Source organism: Bos taurus, chromosome 25 (genome assembly GCF_002263795.3).
Source record: "Bos taurus isolate L1 Dominette 01449 registration number 42190680 breed Hereford chromosome 25, ARS-UCD2.0, whole genome shotgun sequence".
NCBI classification, from domain to species: Eukaryota; Metazoa; Chordata; class Mammalia; order Artiodactyla; family Bovidae; genus Bos; species Bos taurus.
Window position 1 is genome coordinate 25212885 of NC_037352.1, and position 26969 is coordinate 25239853.

The following is a 26969-nucleotide window of genomic DNA, read 5'->3' on the forward strand; positions in this document are numbered from 1 at the left end:
TCTTCCCAGACCAGGAACCAGACCCATGTCCCCTGCATTGGCTGGCAGTCTTAACCGCTGGACCACCAGGCAAGTCCAAGACAAGGCGTTTTAGATAGCAAGTGATAAAAAGAGTGGACTGAAGGGAAAGTGTCTACATCAATCCATGTAAATGAACTTCCAAAGGTGGTGTGATCACTGGGCGCAGCCGGACCCAGTGATTAAAATGTGTCAGCAGTCTGCCTTTCCCCACCTCCCAGCTCAGCTTTCTCCTTTTTGCCCTTCATTCTGAGAAAAGCTCTTAGACGTGGCGAGAGGGCCACCAGCAGCTCTGGGCCGACAGCCCACTAGCCCAGCAACCCTGGCAGAAAATAGACCTGGCGGGCTCTGCAGCCTGACCACCTGGTGCAAATCCTGCCCTTCTGCCCACCAGCTCTGTGACCTTGGGCAGGTTACTTAACCTCTCTGGGCCTCCTTCGCCCATCTCTCAAATGGAGATAAGAATAGCACTCTGGGGCTTCCCTGGTGGCTCAGTGGTAAAGAATCTGCCTGCCAGTGCAGGAGATATGGGTTGAACCCTTAATCTGGGAAGATTCCATATGCCTCGGAGCAAATAATCACAAGAGAAGCCACCGCAACGAGAAGCCTGGGCACCACAGCTAGAGAGCAGCCCACACTCACGGCAACTAGAGAAGAGCCCATGCAGCAATAAAGACCCAGCTCAGCCTAAATAAATAATTTTTTTTTTTTTTTTAAAAGAAGAGCACTCTGCCCTGAGGGTCACTGTAAGGATTAAAAGGGTGGATGGATAGTCAGCTTAGAGGAGCACCTGGCTCAAAGCAAGCCCTTGCTCAAGGTCAGCTGGTGGAGAGTGTAACAATTCCTGGGCCATTGTTCCTTCTACACGCAGACTGGCTCCACTGACCACTGCTCAACTCGACAGGACTCCAGTCTGTACTGCTGGTATTCACTCCATATGAAAAATTAATAACGGCTTTTAAATTTCTCCAGAACAAGGTGTTAAATAAAGCCAAAGGCAGTGTGCCATTGTGTAGGAACCTTCCAGAGGCCCTGGTAGAGGGGGAGCAGCCTGGTGGTGGTCAAGCACCCTTCCTGGTTGCCTGCTGGGCTCACTGGGACCTCCCTCCTTCATGTGTGGGCTGCAATCACTAGATACTTACATTTCTGGGTAATACAATGAAGAGCCAGCACTTATAAACCCCTGAATCAGCTCCCAGGCTGTGTTTGGCACCACACATGTTAATCTTACATTTAATCACCCAAACAATCCTGTGTAGTAGGTACTGCTATACTCAACACTATTATACAGAGGAAACCCAGGCACAGAGAGGTTAAGGAATCTTAAAAACCTGGCTGCCGAGTATCTGTCCCTAATCACTGTATCGCATGGCCCCTCATGTGCCAACTAAACCGCTGTTGGCTTGCAACACACCTACATCCGCCTAGTCCTAAACAATGACACACCTAAAGCCCACTGGTTGGAGTCACTTGGTCTATTTTTTCTAATATTCAGTAATATAAATGTAATATAAATATATAACAGTATTTTTAAAATATTTATTTACTTATTTATCTGGCTGCCTTATTTCTTAGTCATGGCATGCAGGCTTAATTCCCCACGGCATGTGGGATCTTAATTCCCTAATCAGGGCTTGACCCTGTGTCCCCTGCATTGGAAGGCGGATTCTCAACCACTGGACCACCAGGGAAGTCCCCTAACTGTTATTATTTTTAAAGTTAAATCAGGTATCAAGTAAAGTCATTTTGAATACTGTATTAGTTTCCTAGGCTGTTGTGACAAGGTACCAAGATCTAATTGGTTTAAGCAATAGAAAGTTATTATCCCATTTCTGGAGGTTGGGAAGTCCCAAATCAAGGTGTCAGCAGGACCATGTTCCTTCTGAAGGCACCAGGGATGAGCCTGCTCCAGGCTTCTCTCTACCTCCTGACAGTTCCTTGCTTTGTGACAACGTAACTCCAGCATTCACCTGCTGCTTTCCCGTGTACACCTCTGTCTCTGGGTTCAAGTTTACTCTCTTTATAAGGACACCAGTCATGTTTGATTGAGGCCCACCGTAATGACCTCAGCTTAACCTGGTCATCAGCAAAGACCCTATTTCCAAATAAGGTGATGTCCACAGGTCCTAGGGGTTTGTCTTCAACAAGTCAACAGGTAACACATACCTTGATGTGTGGCATTTTGAGAAGTGGAGCTTCATTAATTATTTATAATCTGCCTTTCTCCAGGAAGTTCTGACATGAGAAATTGGGTAGTGCAAGAAGACTTTAACAAATACGTAAGGAAATGAAGGTAAAGGGAACACAAGAGTAGGAACAATAAGATGACGCCAGGGGGTAAACAAATGATGTCTGAGGCGGGGTCACAGGCGTGACTGTGAGCTTCCTGGCCACCATGGCGAAGAAGCGTGCCTTCGCATACACAGTGGGTCCATCTGATAAATATCGGGTTACCAGCTGTCCCCGGTACGTGGTTCTTAGCTTGTCCCATTGACTCCCTTAAAGAGGACGCTGAGGTGGTGGAATCCTCATTTTCAACAGATTTGGAGCTCAGCCTTTATCTGATAAAGGTGCATGCTCCTACATAAGCCAAATTTGAAGAAAAGAAAGTTGAAAACCATTGTGTTGCACCACCCTTACACTGAAATGGGATGACATTGCAGCCACATGTCACACACGGATGAGGTTCTAAAGGTCAAGGAAGTACAGGTGCCAAATCTACCCTTGAAATCCCTCCAACTGATGATCAAGTGTAGCATATATGCTGCTCTACCTAGAAAACCCCATGCAGACATATTATCTTTCCTTAAGCCCAGGAGAGTCGTTGCTCCTCCAGGGTGGGGACGACCAAAGCTTCTTGGCTGAGCCCCAGATGAAGCAGTTGGATATGTTTAGAGCCTGGGTTGTAGGAAAAATGTGTTTTTAAGCACTGGCGTTACGCTGAGGTCCCTGGGATGTCCATGCCTCCGAGGCACAGGACCTTGACTTGCTGCAAGGACAGAAGAACCAAACCCACTTAGCCTTTTCCAGGAGAAACCTGTACTGCTTAGATGCTTTACTTTCTGTTTGTGGGAGGATGTCTTTTGCGAGGGGCATACAAAATCAGCCTTTTCATGTCTTCTGGTGAACTGAACCTTTTATCTCCATGTACTGTCTCTTTTTTACTCTAAAAATGCTTTTGTCTTTAAGTCAACCGGCTTTCTGTTGGTTCGTGTTTATGTGGTGTGTCTTCTTTCTTTTTTTAATCTTCTATGTGGTGCATCTTTTTTCATCCTCTTATTTTCAAACTTTCTGCATCCTTACACTGGGGTTTATCTCTTGTAAACAACATGTAATTGGTTTTTATTTTTATCCTCTAACAATCTATGTGTTGTAATGGGCACATTTAGTCCATTTACATTTAATGTAATTGCTGATAGATTTTATTTTAAATCTACCATCTTATTGTTTGTTTTTATTTGTTCCGCCTCTTTTATGTTCCTTTTTTCCTCTCCTTTCTTGCCCTATTCTGAACTGATTACTTTATATTATCCCTCTTTTTTCTTCTCTATTAGCTTGTTAGTTATACATTCTTTTATTATCCTTTAGTCATTACCAGAGATTGCAACATGCATTCTTGACTTATTAGCATCTCCTTTAAATTAGCAAGTTTACTGCTGCTCATTCAGTGGAGACCTTACAAGTCTAACTCCATTTACCCCTCTCCAAAATTAAATGCTTATTGTCATGCATTTTAATTCTCTGTAAATATTCACCAGACATCATTATTATTACTGTTGTTGTTACAATAGTCAACTGTAATTTGGATTTGCTTGTATTGCTGTGCCCTTCACTCCTGACTATTTCTGGGCCACCCTGATTCTCAGACTGGAGCCCCAAGTCTGTCACCAGCTCTGTGCAGTTTCTCAGCTTTGCAGAAGCTCTTAGAATCAGCAGCACCTTGAGGGGAAGCACTTCCCAGGTGCTGAGTTCACCTCTCTGGGTTTCTCATTTCCTGCCTGTAACCCTTCATAGTCTTATTCACTCTCCATGCCTTCAAACAGATTTCTCTTTATAAACAGAGTTTCATAATACTATTTGGTCCAGGCTTTCTGCTTGTGTTCCAAGGATGGGTTGATCTGGATTAGCTAGCTAGCTAGCCATTACCATAAGTGTAACCTATGGCCTGCACTCTTAAAAGAGTTATTTCTCTCCTTGTCCCTTTATCTGTGACCAAAGTCATAAAATTGAATTTGTGTCAATTAAATGTACATATAGGCAACTCCACGAGAGTTTAATTCCTCTCTATCACTATAATTATCCCTGCTTCTAATGAAAGGGCCTCATGTCTTGGATTACTTTGGTCTCGATCAAATAGCCTTTCAGGAAAGGACCTGTTGTCTTGTTGCGGGTGAGAGAACATTAGTCTTTAATGTAGAAAGTTTACTGTCCAAGGTGTCAGAGTGCTTTAGGGAAGTGATATATCTGAACCACTTTTCCCAGACAAGCTGCCAACGTAGAAATAAAGTAACACCCCTCAGCATGAGTGAATTAGAAGATCTTGACAGCCCTGCAGTTAGCATTGCTGTCAAGAAGACCTGCTGCAGAAAGACCATTCTGCCAAAGTCCAGGGTCTCATAATACGTGTCAGTGTTCACGATTAACAGCAAGGGTCAGAAATCCAAACCGGCTGAAGCAACAAGGGAAAATGTATTGCTCACAGATCTGAAAAGTCTGGGACTATAATCTAGCTTCAGGCATGGTGGGATCCAGGTGTTCAGACAATGCTATCACCAGGAAGGTGTTTCTTTATCACTTAGCTCTACTCTCCTCTAATCCAGTGCATCTCAGACTTGAACATGCATCAGAATTATGTGATAAATAAGCAAATTAACACCCCATTTTTGGACCCTGCCCCAGTTTCTAATTCAGTGCATCTAGGGTGGAACATAAGTGTTTTAATTCTTAGTAAGTTCCAGGTGATACTGATTTTACTGCTCCAGGGACCACACTTTGGGAACCACATCTATAGTCTCAGGCACGGCCCAGAGATGGTCCCTGGTGGCTCCTCTTCCTAACAGTCCCAGAAGAGTCCAAGAACCATCTCTCCCCTGAACTGATCTCTAAACTCCACAGTCAAGGAGAGGCACCTGTTTTCTTGTGGGCCCAGACAGGGCCAGGAGTGGGGGTAGATGCAGTTGCCTCCAAACCATGTGGACTGAGAAGCTGGGGAAGAGGTGGTTCCCTGAAGGAAAACATGGATGCCATGAAGGTCACTGTCTCTGGAGCCGGAAAGTAACTGCTGCTCATTTCATATAAAAATTAACTACACAGGACATTTTGCTACAAATTCTTCAGAGGCCAGGTATGGAGCAAAGGACTGTAATATGCAAGAGGAAAGAGTAGAAGTTGCTTAGTCAGTGAGGAGGAGATTGGGGGCTGACACCTTCCTTGAACATCATTAAAAATCATGTGCATTCCTGAACTCACGATGAGACAGCAGCGGAAAGATGAGTGTTAAGGGCTGCAGAGAGCATCTGCCCCTAGAGGCCCCCAAACAAGCTTTAGAGATGAGATGAGCACAGGCTTTGACAAGCCAGGTGTAACAGCTATCTCCTGCTGCCTGACAATCCCCTCCATGCTATAGTGGCTGCAAGCAACAATGCTTTTTATTATTGCTGCGGGTGGACTGGCTGGTTCCATAGTGAGCTAGTGGGCTGGATGAGCTCACATGGCCTCACTCACAGTGTCTGGCAGGCCCCCTGGCCCAAGGACCTCAGCTGGGACAATTTATCTCTGCTCCATGTGGTCTCATTATCCAGCACCTGGGGGTCTCTAGGCAGCCAGAGAGAACACGCCTCAGCATGTAAGTGCTTTTTAAAGGATCTGCTCAGTTGTGACTGCGAAGGACCTGTTGGCCAAAGGAAGTCACCAGGCCAAGCCCAGCTAGAGAAATAGGCTCCAGCTACCTCTTGATGGGGGGGCTTCCCAAGTGGTGCTAGTGGTAAAAACAAACAAACAAACAAACAAACAAACAACAAAAAAAAAACGGCCTGCCAATGCAGGAGACCTGAGACCCAGATTTGATCCCTGGGTCAGCAAGATCCCCTGGAGGAGGACATGGCAACCCACTCCAGTGTTCTTGCCTGGAGAATCCCCATGGACAGAGGAGCCTGGCGGGCTACAGTCCATAGGGTTGCAGAGTCAGACATGACTGAAGCAACTGAGCAAGCACTCACCTCTTGATGGAGGGTGTGGCAGTGTCACAGCATGATGCGGCATGTTGCATGTGGGAGTCGTTTGTGGTCATTTGTCACAGTCTCCTGAACCATGGGAAGCAGGTAATGGATGAGACTGTGTGTGCATTCTCAGTGAGTCAGGTTAAAATGCACAGAGGCTCTGGAGCACTCAGATGTCAGAGATCCTCCCAGCAGGCAGCCCCCATCCCCCTCCTGGCTGGATTTCAGAGGGAGTGTGGGCAGCTCAAGACAGAACGGGGCTAAGTCAGCCATTTCCCTAGACCTTTCACCATACACATCACGCAGTTGCCAGTCTGAGGGGCATGTGACCACCACTGTGGAAACTGGAGGGCCAATGCCCTGCCTACAGGGGGCGCCGCTCCCCACCTCATAGCTGCCATGTAGGCATGCATGGCAAGGGCTGTCAGGTCACATGACTTTTCAAGAGAGGCCAGGAATCCCGATTTTCACGTGAATTTCCTCTTTTTTAAAAAAATGTATTTTAACTTAACATCTGTTTCCAATTACAAAAGTCACTCAACACAATCTACAGGCTTGCCTCAGCCACTGGGCTTTGGGTCTATGAGCTCTGCACTAGACCTGTGTGATTCTCAGATGTAATGTTTGCCATTTCATCGGATTCCCGGCTGACCTCAAAGACCACTTGCCTCTGGGAAGGGGCCATTTTGCTAAGACTCTGAATCACTGAGTGACAGCCAGCGGGTGGGGAGAAGCTGCCTGGCTGGAGAGCCAACTGGACAGCCCACGTCTCTCGTCTTCTTTGTGACATGTGCTGCGTTCACGGTAAATCTCCTCAGTTGATACGCTCTTGTTTCCAGAGATGAAAGCCAAGTTCTAGCGAAGCGAGGAGAAAGTGCAGTTCACAGAAGAGGGGTAGTTTTCAACCAGAAAAGAGCAGCTTTGGGATAAATTTAAATGTACCATTTGGCTTTTGCTGGTGGCACTGATCTATTGTGTGAATAAATCCACTGTTCTCCACAGCTGTGATGAGAATAAATCCAGCCTCACATGGGCTCAGGCCGGTGCAGAAACAGCTCACCCAAATGAGCAAGGGGAAGTTCCAACGAAATCAAAAGGCGGCACCCTCATGTGCAATGAGGAGATGCAGTCCACACAGCCCGGCAGCGGGGGTGTGAATCAGGAGGATGCGGGCAGTGTGTACACATTTCTGGGCAGCCATGGGTGGGGAGAACTCTGGTAGTGGAGCTGCGGCACTGACCTTCACTGGGAGAAAGGCTGATTTAATTTTTAAAAGCATCTTCTTAGCATAATATGACTCAAAGGGCACAGGCAGGACCCAACAACCATGTTGTCGCGGGAGCGTTCCCTCCCAAATGAAATACACTCAGGGCAGAAGGGTTTGTGCAGGTAAAACTGGACCCTGCGTGAAGAAAATGCCTTCCTGGTTATCCTTTCCCAAGAAAAGGAAAGTGTAAGGCTACAGATAATTGTCTTAGATGCGCCGCTCCACCCCAGCCCCAGGTCACTGAGATGTGAGAGGAGGAGGCTTTTGCCCACGTGGTGGTGGTGGTTTACTCGCTCAGTTGTATCCAACTCTTGCGACCTCTTCGACTGCAGCCTGCCAGGCTCCTCTGTCCATGGAATTTTCCAGGCAAGAACACTGGAGCGGGTTGCCATTTCCTACTCCAGGGGATCTTCCCAACCCAGGGATCGAACCCGGGTCTCCCACATTGCAGGCAGATTCTTTACCTTCTGAGCCACCTGGGAAGTCCCACATAGTGATAGTAAAAAGGCACGGGCCACCACGTAGTGCCGCTTTTTTGACTGACTTTGTAAGTGTTCTAAGCAGGAAATGCAGAAGGAGCTTACGGGAGAATGGATACTTGTGTTATGTATGGCTCAGTCCCTTTGATGTCCACCTGGAAGTATCACAACACTGTTCATTGGCTGTGTGTGTGTGTATGTTCAGTCGCTCAGCCTGGCAGGTTCTTCTGCCCGTGGAATTTTCCAGGCAAGAATACTGGAGTAGGCTGCCATTTCCTATTCCATCATTGGCTATACCTCAGTACAAAATAAAAAGTTTAGTAAGAAAAAGTCACAAACATCCAAAAAGGAAAAAGAAGGAACTTATGAATCGCCCAGGTTCTCCTTATCCTTGTGCTGCCAGAATCTCTCACTGACACTGGGGTTTGTACCCCTAGATCAGAGTGTTGATGTGTTTGTTTAACTGTACACAAGCTCTTCAGCCCTTATTTATGGGGTCTTCTCTAGGATCTGAAGGGACCTTGAATTTCTCAGCTCTGCTTTATTGCAGATGGTGGAGGTAACAATATGTTTTATGGACATTCACAGATACTGAGACTGACGAGGTTCAGAGTTGAAATCACTTTCCACCCATTAATCGCGCTGGGAACCAGGGTGTAGCGTTAAACAGGTAGGCGTGGCCTCCTGGAGTGGCAGGAGGCCTCTAAGGCGTAGGTGGCCCCGGGGTCCCATGAGAGCCCAGCTGAGGCCTCTCCAGCCCTGCTGCCCACCAGACTTCCCCTCGCTCCCCCAGCCCAGCCCCGGTGCCATTCCTCAGTGTGCCAAACCCGCCCACCACAGGGCCTTGGCATCTGCTGCCCCCTTGACCTGGAGGAGCCTCCCCATCTGGGTGTTCACAAGGCTCAGCACTCTAAGGTCTCCACTCAGCTGTCACCTCCCCTGACTGAGGCTCTGAAATAGTTTCCTTCCCCTCCTGTCATCTCCGGCCTTGATTTTCCTCCCAGAACGCGTCACCTACTGCCGGCGTGTCCTGTGCACTGATCCACGTCTGTCTCCGCCCCGTGACTGGGAGGTCTGTGAGGATGGGCTGCGCCTGTTCACCCACGTCTGTGCCCCCCACCCACCCAGACCAGCATCTCATCTCACAGTGTAGTGACAGTCGAGAGCCTGTGGCATTAATGCCTGTGCCATGTGGGGAGCCCGTTTCTGCTTCAGCTCCCCTTGGGGTGAGGGTGCACTGATGCTTCAGGATTCCTCAGTTCCAGCTCCAGAGGAGCCCACGGCCATGCCTTCCTTTCACCCTCTTTTCCATCCCCCAGCTGCTTCAGGGACCTGCGTGAGGAAGATCCCAGTGGCCTCACCACACCCCCTGGACCCGCCGTGTTTCCATAGCAATGCGGGTCCCCACCTTCATCAGCTCCCTCCAGCTCTCACCTGCTCATCCCTCAAGGGGCAGAGCAGGCCGAGTAGCTGATAAGAAAGGAAAACAGTTAAAGCAGCCTTGACCAGGGAGACCGGAATCCCCAGGTCACGTTGCCGGCAGTGCTTACCATCTGTCCCCAGGAGCAGCACTTGAGCCACGGCAAACATCAGAGTCAGAATGACCCACCACCGCTATCACCCAGGCCAGCCTGCCACCCAAAGGCCCATAAAGGTTCCTTTGGGTGCCCTTGACTTGCCTGGGGGAGTAGCTTGGACTTGCCATGACCTGTATCAGACCAGCCCTTGAGTTCTGTTGGCTTTCATGTTTCCTAAAAACTGGAGTACTTTATGAACAAATACAATTTAGGGTTCAGTTCAGTTGTTCAGTCGTGTCTGACTCTTTGCGACCCCATGGACTGCAGCATGCCAGGCTTCCCTGTCCATCACTAACTCCCGGAACTTGCTCAAACTCATGTCCATCGAGTCGGTGATGCCATCCAACCAACTCATCCTCTGTCATTTCATATTCTAGCTTTTCATTTCATATTCTAGCTTTTCTTTGGGAAAAAAAGTTGGCAACACTAGAAGCACAGCACTATCTATCTGGTAGGTGTTGGCTGGAGCTTGGCGGTGGCTCAGCTGTTCCTCCCCATCTCCCCCACTCTCTCCTTCTTCCCCACCCCCCAAATTCAGTCTCAATTACTCAGTAATTAATAAGTAATTACTTAGTCCCCAGACATTCACCTTGAAAACCCCTCTACTGGATGCCTGGTAGAAATTGGTGTCCCTTCCTTTTAGCTTAGGTTTTCCATCAGCCCAATGGCAACCCACTCCAGTATTCTTGCCTGGAGAATCCCATGGACAGAGGAGCCTGGCGGGTTATAGTCCATGGGGTCACAAAAGAGTCAGGCGTGACTGGACGAGCACGCACGTGCCGCACCTTTTCCGTCAGCCCAGTGTCTGGCTGTCCTGGAAGCCACCCCAGTAGAGCTGCTGTGTGTGTCCTTCCCTCTCCAGCCAAAGCCATTCTTGATGTTGCTACTTGAACTCTCATTTAGATGCAAAATACAACAGAACATAGCAGGAGGGTAAAGGGCTCCAGCTGAATCTTTGATAACCATGGGCGCCTGTTTACTGAGGTCATGGGGATTGAAGGCTGCTGGTTTTTTAACAAGTCTTTGCACCAGGCCAGATATATGTATATAGTCCATATAGTCAAAGTATGGTTTTTCCAGTAGTCATGTACTGATGTGAGAGTTGGACCATCAAGAAGACTGAGCACCAAAGAATTGATGCTTTTGAACTGTGGTGCTGGAGAAGACTCTTGAGAGTCCCTTCGACAGCAAGGAGATCAAAGCAGTCAATCCTAAAGGAAATCAACCCTGAATATTCATGAGAAGGACTGATGCTGAAGGTGAAGCTCCAGTACTTTGGCCACCTGATGCAAAGGGCCAACTCATTGGAAAAGGCTCTGATGCTGGGGAAGATTGAAGGCAGGAGGAGAAGGGGATGACAGAGGATGAGATGGTTGAATGGCATCACTGACTCAATGCACCTGAGTTTGAGCAAACTCTGAGAGATGTTGAAGGACTGGGAAGCCTGGTGTGCTGCAGTTCATGGGGTCGCAAAGAGTTGGACAAGACTTAGTGACCGAACAACAACAAAACCCCAGAGGATTCATACATGTTAATTCCCAGTTATTTGGTTATAAACCAACGTTAATGTCAATCCTTGATACTATTGTTTGTTTTTCTGTGGATTTTTTTGTTGTTGTTTTGCCTGTACTGAGTCTTCGTTTCTGCCCATGAGTCTCGGGAAGCAGGGGTTACGCTTCATTGCCGTGCACAGGCTTCCCTCATTGCGGTGGCTTCTCCTGTTGCAGAGCATGGGCTTTAGGCACGCAGGCTCAGTAGTTGTGGTGCACAGGCTTAGTTACTCCGGTGTGTGGGATCTTCCCAGATCAGGGGTTGAACGTTCCCTGCATTGGCAGGTGGAATCTTAACCACGAGGCCACCAGGGAGGTCAGGAGACTATTGTTAAGTGGTGCCATCCAGTTGCCGATGTTGAATTCATGTCTCCAGCCCAGACCACCCTCCCAAACTTCACACTCATGTGTGTGCAGGCCAACTGGACAGCTCCACCCTGATGCCAATCACATCTCTCGGTTCCAAGCTGCCCTTGCTCTTCTCTTCCAAACCTGCTCCTCCCACAGCCCTCCCCAGCTCAACCAAGAGCAACCCCATCATCCACTTCCTCAGACCAAAGTCTTGGAGTCATCCTTGTCTCCTCTCTTTCTGTACCCACCACATCTACTCTGGCCGGAAATCCTGTTGGCTCCATCTGTAACATACACGCAGAAACTGACCACACTCTGTGTCGCCCCTCCCCTGCACAGCTGCAGGAGCCTGGCCCCTCTGCTTTCCCCTTCATCTCCCTTCATTCTGGTCTCCATTCAGCACCTAAGTCAGATCAGGTCCCCTGCTCTAGAGCCTTTGACTCCTCAGTTCTCTCAGAGTTATGACCTTACAGTGTCTTCCAAGGCCCTGTGTGACCTGTCCTCCCCACCCCTTCTCAGATCTCTCCCTTCGCACTGGTGTGTGGACCACAGTTCCCCAGTGCTCAGCGAGGCCCATCTTGCCATCCTGTACTTTCCATCTCTGTTGCCCTGCTCTGTTTTTATTGTTTTTCCCTATCATCTCCTGGCATGGAACACCCTAGACTATTTATTGTTTCTCCAGCTATTGCCTCCCTCCACAAAGGTGAGACTCTTGGTCTGTCTGGTCACCGCTGTCCCCAGTACTAACAACAGAGCCTGGCAGAGTGGCACTCAATATATATTTGCCTAGAGGATGAAATTCAGTAGGTTAAAGCCTCTTTAAACATCCCAATGGCAACATTTTGAGCAGTTCTGTTTTTAAATAGAGATTAAAAAAAAAAACCAAACAGAATCCAAATATGAGTAATTGAGATGTTATCATAAGACACCCCCCATGTTCATTGCCTAACCTAGGCAATAGTCAGTTGATGGCCAATTTCACCTGTGACCCCACCCATTCCCCACCTGATTATGAAGCAAATTCAAGTCGTCATGTTTATCTGTAGATATTTTAGAATGCCTTTTGTTTTTTACAGCTGCATAGTATTCCACTGGGTGAACAAATCACCCAGGGATAGTACCTACGTGCTGGGGCTTCCCTGGTGGCTCAGTGGTAAAGAACCCACTTGGCAGGAGACTTGGGTTTGATCCCTGGGTCAGGAAGACCCCCTTGAGGAGGAAGTGGTAACCCACTCCAGTGTTCTTGCCTGGGAAATCCCACGGACAGAAGGAGCCTGGAAGGCTGTAGTCCATGGAGTCGCAAAAGAGTCAGACACAACTTAGTGACTAAACAAGAACAACAGAACATAACATGATGTATTTTTTTTTCAACCAGTCTTGTTGGGTACTTTTTGCATATCACTTTATAAAGTCACTGTTCACTCATTAGAACTTCTACCATCAACTTCAGTTTTGCAATACTTTTTTTCTTCAACTGAAGAGTAATTTCTTTGTAAATCTTGTTACTCACACAAAAACAAAATAAACTAAAGCACAATGATTCCGAACCACCCGTTCTTCTCCACAATATTAGGGATCATTCTTTATAGGCACTTTGCTAGACGTCTAATTTTTTAACTTTTTATTTCGATTTTGGATGTAAAGGCAAACTGCAAGGACAGTACAACCAACACCCCCATCCCCCCAGGTTCACCACTTGCTAACATTTTGCTGCGGTTGCTTTATATTTGCTCTCTCATTTGAGATTAAATTGTAGACAGCATTCCCCTTTACCCTGAACACTGCAGTATGTATCTCCTAAGGATAGGGGCATTCATCTTCCATTGCTACAGTGTACTTACATGTGACATTCAGGATATCTAGCATTAATACAATACTGTTATCCAAGCCACAGCCTCTACTCGGATTTCTCCACTTGCTACAATTATGTTCTTTAGTGCTATGTCTGCCCACCCAGGATCCACCCCCAGGATCGCTACTGCATTCAGCTGCCGTTTCTGCCCCAGCCCCTTTCATCCGGAGCATCTCTCCAGTTTATCTTTGTCTTTCTTGACCTTTACATTTTTGGAGAGTACAGGCCAGTTGTTTTATAGAATGTTCCTCAGTTTGAGTCTAATCGATTTGGAGCAACCCTCCCAGAATGCAGTCTAAAGCAGAACCCCCTGCTTTCCGCCCCCAGGACCCGGGAGCCGCCGAGAGAGACCCCTATCCGCAACCCGGAAACCAGTGCGCGAGGATGAGGACCGAGAGGAAGATGCCTCGGCTGTGCTGAGAGCCATCCAGGTGGAGAACGAGGCCCTGCAGAGGGCGATCCTCAGCAGAAAGTCTGAGCCCCCCACCAGCCCACCGCAGGTGCGTTCCCTGCAGCGGGAAAGCATGGAGCAGGACTCGGGCTACTCGGGGACCAGGCGGTGTCTGAGCCGTGCTTGCCAAGAGCACGTGGTTAGGAGAGAGAGCTGTGGGGGCGCCCCTGACCTCACACCAATCAGCCTGTCCACTGCCTGATTCTCGCTGACCCATCCAAGTCCCCATTTCCTCCGCCTCCTTTCCATCTTTTGGTCCTAAGTGCCTCCAGTCCTTGCTGATTTCCCTGCAAACCCTGAACACCTTAAACCAGGGTTGTAGACTGGTACATTAGAGCAAGAATGGAGACAACAGCCACCTCTGGCTGCTCTGGAAAGACCCCCTTTCCCAGAGCATGAGCCCTTCCGGCCTCAGCAGTCCTCACCACTCCCTAAAGCCCCACCCCTGGCCTGCTTCACCTACTTGGGAAGCTCCCCCACCCCTGGCCCTACAGGAGTTTAAGTTGGCGCCCACAGCCTTGGCATTTGAGCAGCAAACAGAAAGATGGGTGATGGGGTGGACTGGGGGGCTTCGGTGTCCACATCCTTTCTCAGAAGCGTGTTCCCTGACTCACCTGTTGAAACCCTTTGCCTTAACTTGCTCCGCTTGATGCTCACAGTAGTCCTGAGACAGGCAGGACTGGTTTCATGACCCTGTTTTCTAGATATGGCTGATGGCACCCAGGAATCAGAGGGGCTTTCTCGGGGCATGTCTGTCTATGGCAGTGGCTGAGATCTGAGTGCCTACAAGCCTAGAGCCCCATCCACACCACCAGTTGCTCCCCAGGCCCTGTCTCAGGCTACTCTTTGGGGCGATCATCAAGCATCATCTGTTGCCTGTTTTCTTGGCTCAGCCCTATGCCCCCGACATTCGCGTCTGTGATCCAGAAGACGGTCTTTGTCTCTGTCGGTGAAGGGGGTGCAGTGGATGGCTTTATTCTGACCTCAGATCATGTGATTCCATCATTCCAGGACACAGAGGGACCACGAGCAAAGTCCTGGACCAGTCTGCTCAAGGAGGAGGCCCCTGAGGTCAGTGAAGTCCTGAGAGGAACAACAGAGCGCCGTGCCCAACAGCACCCGACAGTCTCGAGAGGGCCTCCCTGCCACAGTCCCAGCGGGCCCTCACTATGCTTCCTGAGCATGCCGGCATTCTGCCCATCTCCCAGCTCGGGAGGCCCGGGCTGGAGCGCTTTGCCCATGAGTATGAGCGGAAGCCAGAACTCACCCAGGCCTGCTGACTCCCAGTCCCTTGTTAGGTTTCTATTTTTTTCACAAGATAATACAAAAACAGATCTTAGTATCCCAGATAAATATATATCTGCCTAGTTGGATTAGGCCAATTTTAGCAAAGGTGGCCCCAGGAAAGATGGATTTGAGTTAATAAAACAGCTGGGAATGTCTTTGCTAGTGTGCCCAAGGCTACTCCACGTCCTCAGAATACAGAGGTGGCCGAGACAGACCAGATTAGCCCCTGGCCTCAGGGAGCTTGCAGCCAACGTTGCAATTAAGCCATCCATAACCCGGTGACTTCAGAGAGAGATGACAATAAACAGTGCTAAAGGTGAGGGTGGGAGACTGTGGGATGGTGGCTGCCTCCCACGGGGTGGTCTGAGGAGGCCCCTTGGAAGGCATCCGGTCTAGGCTGAGCCCTGTCTATTAAGAAGGAGTCAGCCAGCAAGAGAACAGCATTCCCTGTGGAAGGAACGGGGGAGAGCTTTGAAGTGGGAATGAGCCTAGCCCAATCCGGGAGGGGAGGAACTCCTGGAGGAGAAGAGGGCAGGGGAAGTAGGGGGTGGGCAGTGGGGAACTGGAGAGAGAGCTCATGAAATAGAGTGCTAGGCAGGGCAGCACCCCAGAGCAACACTATGGTTTTCTTTTTGCAACCCTCCTGCTTTTTCTATTATTTCCTGGTCCTCTGAAACTGTTGCCAGTCAATATTTCTGACAGGTTTGCCACACTGCCTACCCTGTGGTCCAGGATTTCTGGATGACCTGACCCCTGATTCACAGAGCTTCCAATGACTACAATTACTTGCAGATAGAGACCAAAGCACATTTTTAGTTCAGATGATAAATGAAAAAGAAGGGAAAAGGCTTGGAGGATTGAAAATCAAAGGGTCTAATGTTACTGGAATTCTCCACAGAGTCCCATTACTTTGTGGCAAACAGCACAGAGGTTCACTGGAGGTGGGCAAAGGTTTTGATGAGAGAGAAATTTTTCAATAGCTCATTGAAGCTGATCATTCCCTGGGACTTCCCAGATCATAAGAAACGGAGACCCCGTCTTTTGCCGAAAATCGTGTGAGGGTTTTCTAGAAATCTAATCAGCCCCGGGCAGCTGCTGTTATCCTCATTCCAGCTCCTAGTTGCCCACAACGGGGCTGATGATCTGTGGAGCGTGTCCTTTTGACCATGGCTCTGCTGTGGCTTGGGCCAGGAGGGTCGCCTCAGACATCTGTCTCATGAGCTTTTGCATCCTTCCTCAGCTGCCTCCCATCACCACAGTGACCAGCACGCAGGAGCCAGCCAGGGCAGCAGGGGGAGCCAGAGCCGTCAGTGAAGCCATCAACAGAATTGGCCTTTTGGGGAGCAGGTACTTATCTAAGCGGCTTCAGAACGAAAACAAGCAGCCCATAGTCATGCAGCCATGAGAATCTTATTAACTGAGGTTTTTCTTTGCATTTCCTATATGATTCCAGACCATTTAAAGCTGGTTGCTTAGACTGTATCCCCCCTCCCCCTCCCTTCAGCCCAGAAGCATGAAATTGACTTGATTGCTTTCAGACCCGTCTCTTGGCTTTTTGGGTTTGGTTCAGCCAGTGTAAAACTTCAATCTTCTCCGAGCTTTCCAGGGAAGCAGCCCACACGGCAGGCAGTGACCCAAAGCAGTGCCCTTTGAACCTTCTTTTCTCTATTCAGAGTTCGTTCAAACTCTGCTTTCTAGTCCCTTCACACGTAGCTTCAGTGATCGGCACTGTCAGATTTTATTATCAAAATAAAGGCTTTCCTCTAGTCTTCGGGCCACATCGATCTTCAGAAAGATGCACCAGCCGGAGCCAGTAGGTTCAAGAATGCACTCGTACCCCGCCGCACTCCGCAGGCTGCCGTGGAGAGTGGGCGCATGCTAGGCTGTGCAGTGCTGAGGGGCGAGAGCAGCTGGAGTCCAGCCTGCGTGGTGGTCGCTAAGCTGAGGCTCTGGCCTGGGGCTGCATCAGCCCTGAAAGATGGGGGCTTTTTCTTTGCATGAAGGAGGAGTTTCCTGGCCAAGCTTCATACTCTCCAGATCTATGTCCACCCAGAGGCAGTTTGCCTTTGATAATTTCTAGAAAAATTCTGAATAGGCTAAAGGCACCACTAGCCATTCCTCCAGGAGTCTGCAGACCCCAGATCGGAAACCACGCTGTGAACCCCTGTGACCATAAATCAGAACTTGAAGTTTCCTCCAGGAGCGAAAGGGCTGAGCCATGAGGATGTATCACATCAGATACAGTTTTATTTACAAGTGCTTCTTTCTTTGTCCTCAAGATCCTTTGTGCTTCAGGGTCTTGGGGATTCTCAGCCTTAAACAGCACAAGTGGGGTGTGTTTGCAGACGACCCTCTTCTGGGTTTGAAATGCTGTGTCCTCAGAAACTAGAGGTGCTGAGCAGGTCAGGAATTGGCAAACTTTTTCAGTAAAGGAGAGGAGGGCAGATTGGGCTAAGGGAACCGAAGTTGCTTAGACAAGAGGTCATGAAAGAGTTGCTCAGTCGTGTCCGACTCTTGGTGACCCCATGGGCTGTAGCCCATCAGGCTCCTCTGTCCATGGAATTCTCCAGACAAGAATACTGCAGTGGGTAGCCATTCCCTTCTCCAGGGGATCTTCCCGACCCAGGACTTGCACCCAGATCTCCTGCATTGCAGGCAGGTTCTTTACCATCTGAGCTACCAGGGAAGCCCCTTTCAGTAAAGGGCCAGATAACAAATCCTTTAGGCTTTCCACTTTTTGTTTTGTTTTCCGTTTAACACCATAAAACCATTCTTAGCTTTCAGGCCACATAGAAGCGGGCTGTGGGCTGCGTTCGATCCGCAGGCTGTACTGTGTGGACCCTGCTCTAGACTCTTGGGGCCGTACTGCGTCTTCATTGTGGCACACAGTGTTCCTCTAGTTCTGGAACATGGGCTTCGTTGCCCTGCTAAGGGCATCTTAGTGGGATCTTAGTTTCCTGATCAGGGATCGAACCCGAGTCCCCCGTATTGGAACGTGGATGCTTAACCACTGGATGACCAGGGACATCTCCCCATCTAGACTTGTACAGGTTACAAGTTTTCTTGAGGAGATCAGCTGGCTCTGGCCCCAGGCAGTTTCTCTTGCTTGGCCCTTCTTTTGGGGCTAATTGTACAGTTATTTATAAAGGGAGAAAGGCAGCCCATGTGTGCCTTTGATCTCTCTGCTGGGTGTGAGTATTTTCTTCTCAAATTGTTACTTCTCTCTGAAATGGAAGAGTAAGCATGGTACCCTTAATGGGAATGCTGTCTATTGTGTTATCATTTATTACTACTTGTTTGCTAAAACAAAAATCACATTTCAGACAACAGCAGAAGCTTCTGAAAGTCCTCCAGGCCATTGAAAGTGACTCCGCCCGTCTCGGCTGGGTTGTTTCACCCACGGAGGAGCAAGTGCTGGACCCAGAGGTGAGAACCTTGACTTGCGAGGCTTTCCCAGGGCATTCTCATCTTGCCTGCAGGCTGAGGGAAGAAGGGCCCCTCAGGACGGTCGTTTCTATCCTGTGGGAACTGCTCTGACAGCGGTAAACTTGCATCTTTCTGCCCAGGTCTCCATCCCCCCTCCCCAGCACTCAGACATCCATGTAATGAAGCACAGAGTTTCAGTGGACAGAAGTCTGTCCACCCAGGAGGAAATATAAGCAGCCTGTCTAATAGAAAAATATCCAACATCACTGATAATCAAGAAATAAAAATTAGGGCAACCTTAACCTTCCATTGATATCTGAGTTAAATCATTTTTGATGATCACCTCTAGCACTGGCAAGGTTACAGTAAAACTGACCATCTTACTCTGCTGGGAGCAACAGAAATAAGGGTGGAAAGCTTTTGAAAAGCAGAAAGGACAGACTTAGGCAAAGCCCTAGAAATATTTACGTCTTCCAGCCTGACAAGCCTACTTCTTTATCCTAAAGAAACCACTCAATAGAAATTAATAAATATATAGGCACAAAAATGTCTCTTCGAAAAGTATTGAAAGTAGGTGGAAGTGAGAGGGAAAAAAAACACAGAAATAACATATATGTCTCACAATAATACAGTTAATCAGAAAAGTATGATATATGGGCACCATGCAGTTATGTAAAAGAATGGACATTTCATTATGGAGGTTATGCAGATAGAAAATGTTAAGGAACATAAAATTAACTGCAAAAGGTAATGCTCATCTTCATGAAGTCCAATATTATTGAGTCACGGAATCCAATATTATTATAGCAAGTGGGCAAAGATATGGCTGGCCGAGTGGTTCGATGGAGCTGAGACATGAAGAATGAAAGGGCAAGAGAGCATTAGGATGGAGGAATAACAGGTGATGCTTTTCTCTTTTTGGTCAAATGGTTTGTGTCCAACACATCCTCTCCCCACTTGCTATACCCAAGCCTTTCTTATAACTGTTTGGTACAGCAGTCACTCACCTTGTGATTGGCCGATGGAGACTTAACAGGAAGTCCTCCCAAAGGCACACGTAAAGCTCATATGACATCAGAAGGAGCCCTGCTGCAACCTAGACTGGAGTTCTGGCTTGGAGTCTTTACCATCATTTAGAGGTCGTGTGACCCTAGACAAGCCTCTTAAGCTGTCTGGTCCTGGGAGTGGATGGCTGTCCACTTGGGTAAATAATCCACAGCCCGAGGGGCCACTGTATGGCTGCAACAGGAAAGGTCTCTGAGGGCAAGTGGCTTGGTGCCTGGCACCAAGGCAAGGGGGAACCAGGAAATATGCCTTCTAGAAAAATCTACAGAAAGCAAAGCTAGTGGCAGCCCACTCCCGTACTCTTGCCTGGAAAATCCCATGGACGGAGGAGCCTGGTGGGCTGCAGTCCATGGGGTCGCGAAGGAGTCGGACACAACTGAGCGACTTCACTTTCACTTTCCACTTTCATGCATTGGAGAAGGAAATGGCAACCCACTCCAGTGTTCTTGCCTGGAGAATCCCAGGGACGGCGGAGCCTGGCTGCCGTCTATGGGGTCGCACAGAGTCGGACACGACTGAAGCGACTTAGCAGCAGCAGCAGCAGCATTCTCCCTGTATGATGTAGTTGCTTTCTTAGCTATAAAGATCCTAAGTGTGGTGAAACCTCAGTCACATTAAAAAGAACCTAGATGGGACTTCCCTGGTGATACATTGGATAAGAATCCACCTGCCAAGGCAGGGGACATGGGTTCGATCCCCAGTCAGGGAAGATTCTGCATGCTGAGGAGCAGCAAAGCCCAAGTGCCGAAAATATCAAGCCAGTGGTTTAGAGCCTGAGAGCCACAACTACTGAATCCGAGTGCTGCAACTACTGAAACCCTCGTGCCCAAAGCCTGCACTCCCAAATAAAAGAAGTCACCTCAGTGAGAAGCCTGTGCAATGCAATAAAGAGTAGCTCCTGCTCATTGCAACTAGAGAAAGCCTGCACACAGCATCGAAGACCTAGGACAACCAAAAATTAATTAATTAAAAAAAAAAGAACCTGGGTGGATCAAGTCTCCTTATATTATAGGAGACAAGAAACCCAGGGCAAACTGACTTACACAACAAAGAGAAGAAAAATGAGAGATTTCTTTGTAGTGAATGTCATAGTCGGGCTCAGGAAGGGCTTGATCCAGAAGCTTACACAGTGTCTGCACCATGTCAGCTGAATCTCTGAGCCCCATCCCCACCTCCGTGCCCAGTCCCAGCTCTGCTCCCTCCCTATGATCTCTCAACAGTGATTCCCACTTCTCCCCCTTATACCCTGAGACCCCACAGTCAGGAGAACTGAGCGGTTTCTCCACACACAGATCTGAGACTAGGTCACATGCCCATCACTGACCCCCTCCCTCCAGGTGGCCCAGGCATCAGGACACCCTGATCGACTGGACCAGTTCAGCTCCTCCTCGGGGTAGGAAAGCATCTTTCTCCTTGTTATCTCACGGCTCAGAAAAGAGAAGGGGCAACTTTGACAAAAGAAAAGCAGGTGGTCTTGGTGAAAGAGGGGCAGTGATACCAGGGTCCAGAAGCTTCCCAGCCAGTGTTTGCCTCACACCCCTCCCTCCTAAATCGAGCAGGACTCACCATTAGGTTGCAGCACCGACAACTTGGGACACTTCCTTAGTTAACAGACCCTTCAGCTTCTTCATTTAGAAACGCTGCTGAGGGCATTCACACTTTTAGATTGCACGGGGCGTGAGATCCAGCAGCCCCTCCTGGGGGCAGCTCGCCTCCCATCTGGCCTCCCCGTGACGGCCCACAGCCGAGGTGACCAGCGCCACTTCTTCACGCCTCCCACGGGGCTTACCTGGCAGCGGATGCGCCTCCCAAGCATAGTTGATTAACCTCCCGAACCTCACACCTTGAGCCGGGCCAGTGGAATTTTATCACCTTCCTGCCAGCCTGGGACTCAGGCCCAAGGCAACAGAGGGCTTGGCCCTGGCTCCACATGGGCCCGTGGCAGAGAAGGAGGAAGCCGTGGGGTCTGCTAATAAAAACAGGCCCTACATTCCCTCCGGGAGTGGGGAGCTGACCTCCCTCCCTCCGCATCCCCGGCCCATCGCCTGGCAATCAAGGCTCATCCAAACGCACGCTGAGAGCGCTAGCACGTCTCGCTGGCTATTAATTAAAAAAAATAAGTAGGGAACAGTTGCTGTTCATTTGCTCAGCTTCCTGCTCACAGGACCGTCGCAGATTACAGTGCTAATTAAGAGAGGGCATGTGCATGTGGGGAAGGCACCATTTTCTGAGCGGCTGATCCATGGCGACCAGCCCTGCGGTCGGGGCGACAAGGGGCCTCAGGAAGCCGTTCCGCGGCATGGCCATTGATTGATGGTGTTCACGCCCTCCCAGACCAGACAGCCTGCCCGAGAAGGAGGTGGGCATTAAAATCAGTGGAAGAGAGACATGGGCAGAAATGGCCACTTACAGAGGGCACACAGGTCGGGACTGCTGACCCGGCCTTCTCGGGGCATTCACACATGCTTAGTCACTCAGTCGTGTCCGACTCTTTGCGACTCTTTGGACTGTAGCCTGCCAGGCTCCTCTGTCCTTGGGATTTTTCAGGCAAGAATACTGGAGTGGGTTGCCATGCCCTCCTCCAGGGGATCTTCCCAACCCAGGGACTGAACCCGAATCTCCTGGGTCTGCTGCGTTGCAGGCTGTTTCTTTACCCACTGAGCCACGCGTGTATCCTGATTAATCTCCAGGATAGGATTGTCAGATTGATGGTGTCATCTCCTGGCCCCCATCCAGGCAGAGGGATGTCAACTGACCTGTCCAGCGTCCTGTGTTATCTACTGCAGTGGTCCCCGGCCCTTTTGGCACCAGGGATCGATTTCGTGAAAGATAGTTTTTCCACGGACCGGGGGTGAGGGGATGGTTTCGGGATGATTCAAGCATATTACAGTTATTGTGTGCGTTTTTCCCCCTAATCTATCATGCTGCTGCTGATCTGACAGGTGGCACTGGTCCTCGCCCCGGAAGTCGGGGACCCCTGATCTACTGTATTACATAGGCTGACTGCCAGGCTGCCACAACCACGTGCCATAGTCTGGGGGCTTAAACAACGGAGACTGCTTTTCTCACCAATCCAGGAACAAGGTGTTGGCAGGCAGGCTTTCTTCTGAGGCCCGTCCTTGGCTTGCACATGGCCACCTTCTCATTGTGTCCCCACATGGCCTTTTCTCCGTGCCTGCCCATCCCTGGTGTCTCTCTTGGTGTCCGAATGTCCCCTTCTTGGAAGGACATCAGTCAGAGTGGGTTAGGCCCACCCTAACAGCCTTATTGTGTCTTAATTACCTCTTTCTAGGCCCTATCCCCTTCTGACCAATTAGGGTTTGGGCTTCAGTATCTGAATTCTCAGTGTGGGGGGGCGGGGTGGAGGTGACACAGTTTAGTCCCTACTGAAGTGAAAGTCGCTCAGTGGTGTCCAACTCTTTTCAACCCCATGGACTATACAGTCCATGAAATTCTCCAGGCCAGGTATCTGCCCAATTCAGCAGAAGTTGTGATGTGCCTACAGGACCTGAACCCTTGGTCATGGGTGAGAAAAGTGCATATTCAGGAAGAATCTGATGCCTTTAAACATTTTAAAATTTTATTTTATTATTGCTTATTTATTTTTGGCTGCGCTGAGTCTTCCTCGCTGCTCCCGGGCTTTCTCTAATTGCGGTGAGTGGGGGCTACCCTCCAGTTGCTGTGTGTGGTGATTTTTCTCGTTGCAGAGCACTGGCTCAGTAGTTGGGGCTCACAGGTTTAGTTGCTCTGAATGTGGGATCCTCCTAGACCAGTGATCAAACCCGTGTGCCCTTCACTGGCAGGTGGATTCTTAACTGCTGGACCATGAGAGACATCCCTTTAAACATTTTTTGTTATTTGTGGACTCTTACAGAAAATACTAAGTGCCAGGGTTCACTGATAACTTTTTTTTTTTGGCCGCACTGAGTGGCTTGCGGGAATCTTAGTTCCTTGACCAGGGATGGAACCTGCGCCCCAGCAGGGAAAGAAGAGAGTCCTAACCACCGGACCGCCAGGGAATCCCCACAGTAACTATGTTTTAAATGCCTTACAAATATGAACTCATTAAATCTCCATGGTAACCATCTGTAATGGGTGCTGCTCTTATCCTCGTGGTACAGATGGGGAAACCAAGGCACCGAGAGCCTAAATACCTTGTCACTTCACGGTCGAGCTGGATTCCTCCTGTCCTGTTTTCATCCACTGGCATTACGTTCTTCTTGTTAAGGACAAATCGGGACCGAAAGCGGAAGAGATCAAAGATGCCATCTACGTGACCATGGAAATCCTGTCCAACTGGGGCAACACGTCGTGGGTGGGCCTCACGGAAGTTGAGTTCTTCGACCTGAACAACACAAAGCTCTACGTGTCGCCCCATGACGTGGATATCCGGAACACAGACATGCCGGGGGACCTGGGCCACTTGGTCAGCAGGAACTTAGCTGTAAGTGGAGGCGGTCCTGAGTGAGCCTTGGCCTCGTGCTTTAACGCATTTTTTTCTGTCCAGGATAAGTCCACGGTGAGGGTGTGGGTGTGGGGAGGGGAAGGATGTTGTGATTGTCTCAGCCATTCATTTGGGCAGAGTGGGGAGGAGCCTGGGAACAAGGTACAGGCAGAGCCTCCAAATGGTACCCCCCACTCCCTGAGCGCTTTTCCAGATCCCCGCTCAATGGGGGTTTCTTTGGGGGTTTGGGGGACAAAGAGGAGCCAATTCACCCCGTTTTATCTACCTTTGCGGTTTACCACAGTCATCACCACCAAACACGGGACCTGGGGAAGGGGAGTGTCATTGAGGTCCTAGTTTTGTAGACGAAAAAACTAAGACTTGGACAAGGGCATTGACTTGGTCAAGGTCACAGAGCTGGAAGGTGCGGGAGGGGCAAACCCTGCAGCCTGGCCCAGGGTCCATGTTCCCCCTCCGGGCCCTGCTTCCTGGGACACAGAACACACCTAGAAAACACGGAACATTGCTTCCTTTCAAATATCTAAAAGTTAAAGAAAAGCTCTGGCACTTTCTCTTCCTGCCACTTGTAAGCTGGACACAGGAGACTGAGCTAAGCTGAGACAGACTGCCCAGCACCGACGTCTGTACTGTGCTGTGGGCTTCAGTGTCCATCACCTTGACCTCTGGGAGGGGCCTGGGACACAGGACCAGAGGTTGCCTGTGGGTCATGGAATGGGCCGAACAAGGGACGGGGCGATAGGAAGGCCTTCTCTGGGATGCTTTTTTGTACCTTTTTAATTTCCTGCCCTGTACATATATTTTCTATTCCAAAGAACAAATTATTAGTTTTTTTCAAACATTTTATGTATTTATTTATTTTTGGCTGTGCCAAGTCTTCATTGCCGTGCTCAGGCTTTCTCTAGTTGTGGCCAGTGAGGCTACATTTCGTTGCGGGGCACGGACTTCTCACTGCGGTGGCTTCCCTTGTTGCAGAGTGCAGGCTCTAGGCACTTGGGCTTCAGCAGTTGCGGCGCCCGGGCTCCAGAGCGCGGGCTCAGTAGTTGTGGTGCGTGGGGTTACTTAGCCCTGTGGGATGTGGGATCTTCCCAGACTGGGAATCAAACCCCTGTCCACTGCATCAGCAGGCAAATTCTTATCCACTGCACCACCAGGGAAGTCGAAATTATTAATTTTTTAAAAAGAATTGAAAATGAAAACGGTTGTCACAGTTGTAGTTCTTGCCTTATGCCAGGCACAGTGCTAAGTATGTCGTATGTATAATCTTATTTAAACATAACAGTGCACAGACCCGAGAAGCAGAAAGGCCTGGCTCCAAGCTTAATCACGTACCGCTTCATGACCACCAGTAACTTACCTAACATCTACTTGGTTTTCTCATCTGTGAAACGGGGATCATAGTGGCACTTACCTTGACACAATTGTAAGGATCAATGTAAATATAAAGAACTTGGCACCATGCCTCCGAAAGAGCTCTGAAACACCAGCTGTTGCTGTTTTCATTGTTACCAGTCGTAGTAGTAGTAATACAGTGAGTGCTAAGTCGCTTCACTTGTGTCTGACTCTTTGCAATGCCATGGACTGTAACCTGCCAGGCTCCTCTGTCCATGGGGTTCTCCAGGCAAGAATACTGGAGTGGGTTGCCATGCCTTCCTCCAGGGGATTTTCCCAACCCAGGGATCAAACCCATGTCTCTTTTGTCTCCTGCATTGGCAGGCGAGTTCTTTACCGCTAATGCCACCTCTGTGAAGCAAATATTATTCCCATTTAAAGAAAAAGAAGCCAGAAAGGAGGGCTTTGAAATCCCCAGTTCTAGATATCCAGGTTCTGGTCTTGACTCTGTGGCCTTGGGCATCTTACCTTCCTTCTCTGAGAGTCAGCTTTTTCCCTCCTCCTGTAGAATGGGAGTAGGAGACCTGGATAATCTATGTGATTCTTATTTTGCCAGCAAAAGACCCTGAGTCTGGCTCGCTTTAGCAAATTTTTGGAAAGAAAATGTGTTGCAAGCCTTTTGCATAGCTGGCATATTCACTGAGACTCAGGCCAGAATCGGACAGGCCCCGTGGGAAACTTGGGGATTCTGGGTAACATCCAGGGATACCTAAACACCGGAAGTTTGGTCATTTTTTTGGTGGGAGGCTGCCCTGTTTGTTGGTTGATTGGTTGCTTAAATGGTTTGTTATTTTGTCTTTCTGCTGGGGTTATCCAGTCCCAGGAGAGGAAGGCTGATGGACCAACCTGACTAGGAGGCCCAGGCACCTTGGTGCCAGTTCCACTAAGATGCCCCAGTGGGGCAGGGAGGGAATCCTCCCTGAAGAAATTCATGGCTGTTATTGAAAGAAAGGCAGTGTAGATGTGAGATAGCCAAGAAACACCGCCTGTCCACAGGGCTGGACAGAGTGGTCTGAGCCCTCTTAAAGATCAGCTATGTGACCTTGAAGGAAACAGGCCCCCCGTGGGCCACGACCACTTGGATGCTCTGGCCTTGCATTCCCTGCTCTTCCTGCTTCAAGTCTGTGGACTCCCGCATGTGCCGCTGGGGCTTGGACTGGCCCTCGCCAAACCTCTCCGGTCCCCCTTGTGCACAAGGCTGCGAGTGGCGTTTTGGAAGTCTGCTGTACAGAACAGAGCACACCAGGGGCGATAAAAAGCATCATTGGATTTGATGGGGACCAATTCTGATGATTACTCTCCCCTTTCCTCTGCTTAGCAGAGGCTGACGAGCTTTGCCTTGTCATAGCAGTGAGGACTTTAGCCCAGGGTTTTGGTGGGGTTTTTTGTTTTCTGTTTAGTTTTGGGCCTTGAGGCTGGGACATGAGACAGTTATCTCACCTTAAGCTGCTGAATCTCCAGGCCCAGCTGTGGGTGGGCTGCATTCCTCCTGCCATTCTGGTCTGAGGTCTCTCTGATAGTCATCCTGTGTGTCAGGTCCAGGGCCACCAGAGCACACCACCTCTCAGAGCCAT

At 49.3% G+C, this 26969-nt stretch overlaps 1 protein-coding gene across 5 annotated transcripts in view; it reads left to right on the plus strand.

Moving 5' to 3' along the window:
- Positions 1-26969, plus strand: part of KATNIP (katanin interacting protein) — a 239203-nt gene that overhangs the window by 122839 nt on the left and 89395 nt on the right. For all 5 annotated transcript variants that reach the window (XM_024985088.2, XM_059881579.1, XM_059881580.1 and 2 more), the window contains 5 exons: positions 13640-13812; positions 14775-14834; positions 16291-16397; positions 18374-18476; positions 23770-23985. In XM_024985088.2, the coding sequence (XP_024840856.1) occupies positions 13640-13812; positions 14775-14834; positions 16291-16397; positions 18374-18476; positions 23770-23985 (659 nt within the window). The remainder of the gene's footprint in view (positions 1-13639; positions 13813-14774; positions 14835-16290; positions 16398-18373; positions 18477-23769; positions 23986-26969) is intronic.